At 41.3% G+C, this 2,502-nt stretch overlaps 1 protein-coding gene across 1 annotated transcript; it reads left to right on the top strand.

Moving 5' to 3' along the window:
• Positions 1-857: 857 nt before the first annotated feature.
• LOC128983973 (uncharacterized) lies at positions 858-1,607 on the top strand. Its single transcript, XM_054403255.1, has one exon. It carries the CDS (start codon positions 858-860, stop codon positions 1,605-1,607), a length of 750 nt encoding a protein of 249 aa, XP_054259230.1.
• Positions 1,608-2,502: the final 895 nt, after the last annotated feature.

The raw sequence follows: 2,502 nt of genomic DNA, 5'->3' as shown, positions 1-2,502 counted from the left end.
GTTAAATTCACAACCCCTCTATCTCCGCCACTGTCGCGGATGTAAGCAATTATTCTGCCCAAAATAACTCATGTACGACTTCAGGTAATTATACTGTATTACTCGGCGCCGCCTTGGTCAAGTTGACTTCCCCTCAGGGTATCTCTCATGTGTATCGTGCTCTACTAGATACTGGCAGTATGTGTGATCTGCTCTCAGAACGCGCTGCCAATCTCTTGAATATAAAACGCCAGTCTTCTCAACTTAAAATATCTGGTCTTTCTCAAATGGCTTCCTGTACTAAAGGGTCAACTTACTTGAATCTTGAAACTCTCTCAGGTCAAGTAATAGCCACTAACCACCAATTCCATATTCTTGATAGGATTTCCGTCGACTTACCTCGCACCCTATATCACCAGAAGTGTTAACAACAATCAATAATGTTCTAGCTGATCCTACTTTTCATTTGCCTTGTGGCATTGACGTTCTCATAGGTAGTTTTCTGCTAACCTTCCTCTGGACTCATGAAAGTTACTCCTTTGGCACGCACATGCGTCAGGTTTTGCAATCTCTTATTCTCTCTGTTAGTGATAATTCACTACACTCTTCCCTGCAACGTTTCTGGCAACCGGAGGAACCCCCTCACTCCAGGTTAAGTCACAGGAAGAGCTTCTTTGTGATGAATACTATAAAAAATCACACTATCATGATCAATCAGGTCATTACGTTGTGTGACTTCCGTTCATGACGGACCCCTCCATTTTAGGCCAATCTAGGCCTATTGCTGAAAAGCGCTTCTTGAGCAGAAATTTAAAGCTCAACCCCATTTTTCAAACTTGTATAAGACGTTCATGTCTGAATATCAAACTCTTGGCCATATGACAAAACAAGATTTTGTTAAAGACATACACCCACACTACTTTCTACCTCATCATGGGGTACTGAAGGACTCTAGCACGACCAATTTATGGACAGTGTTTGACGCCAGTAGCAAAACCAGTTCCGGTCACTCTTTAAACGATATTCTTTTGACAGGACGTAAATTACAAACTGACATTTGTGACGCAATTTTGAACATCCGCTCTCATAAAATTGTGTTTTCATGTGACATTCGGCAAATGTACCGCCAAATACAAGTGCACCCTGACGATCAACAGTTTCAACCAATTCTGTGGCGTGACGACCCTTCAAAGGCAATCTCTACGTTTCAACTTACTACCGTCACCATGAACAGCTCCCCCTACTTTGCTATCAAAACTTTATTAGCGGAAAACGAAGGTGATGCCTTCCTTCAGGCTTCTCACTCTCTACGTCATCACACCTACGTGGACGACATTATCACGGGTGCTGACTCCGTTGAGGCTGCTCTTGAACTACAGGATCAACTTATCCAACTTCTACATCGTGGTGGCTTTGAACTTCGCAAGTGGGCCTCCAACTCCTCTGCTCATCTAGAAAAATTTCCTACGGAACATCTAGAGACTCCAAGTTTCCTGCAAGACGCTCAACTTCACCAGTACTCCATCCTAGGTCTCCATTGGTCCCCTGAAGAAGACTGTTTCTGTTACGCTTTCGACCCCCCGTCTGAAAAGCTGACTAAGCGCTCCGTGCTCAGCTTTATTGCCTAACTATATGACCCCTGTGGATTTGTCCCCATTAATCATGGTAGCAAAATACTTCATGCAACTACTATGGACTCAAAGCCTTGATTGGGACGACCCTCTAGATTTTTTTTGGATTCTATCGGCCATTCTGTTGGATTCTATCGAAAAGTGTGGATTCTATCGGCCAGGAGCGTTATCCGCTCGCGCATATTTAAGTGTCTTGTTTGCTTTAAAAAATAAACCAAGAAACAAAATCCCTCTAATGGGTGATTTGCCTGCTCATCTGGGGCGGAGCTAGCGCAAACGTCACCGATAGCGTCGCGGCAACCACCATCTTTTTCAGGGTATCATCAGCTCTTGAAATTAGGCACGCCTTACTTCCTGTGGTGATCACTGACTATGTTATTGCTATATATGGTCAATAATATGACCCTTCTTCTGTCATTCTGTTCGCTGAGCAAAGTCCACTAATTGGCTAAATGTTTTAGTTGGGAAAAATATGAAGGTAGCCTATAGGCCTATTACATAAATAGTGCTATACAAACTAACTTGTTTAAATAAACTGCAATGTTTTATGCTTATTAGGATATTGACAAAATAATATTTATCTTTATGCTAGTCAGCTGTGTATTGTTTTACACCATAGTTGTAAATTATTTTTCTCTTGATTATTTTTCAAAAAAAGCTCGGTTTTTATAGTTAGTTTTTGTTTTTATAGTCATAAATGAATGTGCGTTAGTAATCCGTTATGCTCAGTTACTTTCAGACTTGATATGATGTGTAACGTGGTAACTATTTAGACTTTTGAAATTTCATAACCTGTACCGTTTGATTTGTTTACGTTTATCTATCATTTCTCTTTTGAAATGCCCGACGAAGGTGTGAATTACACCAACTCGCACCTCTCTGACCACAACTA

This window comes from Macrosteles quadrilineatus, unplaced genomic scaffold, assembly GCF_028750875.1.
Source record: "Macrosteles quadrilineatus isolate MER2022 unplaced genomic scaffold, UCM_ALF_1.0 Scaffold_2__2_contigs__length_208266976, whole genome shotgun sequence".
Lineage (NCBI taxonomy): Eukaryota > Metazoa > Arthropoda > Insecta > Hemiptera > Cicadellidae > Macrosteles > Macrosteles quadrilineatus.
This window is presented reverse-complemented; position numbering and strand designations above follow the sequence as displayed.

Excerpts from the sequence above, each read along its gene's own strand:
- LOC128983973 (XM_054403255.1), top strand. The coding sequence starts at position 858 with ATGACAAAACAAGATTTTGTTAAAGACATACACCCACACTACTTTCTA.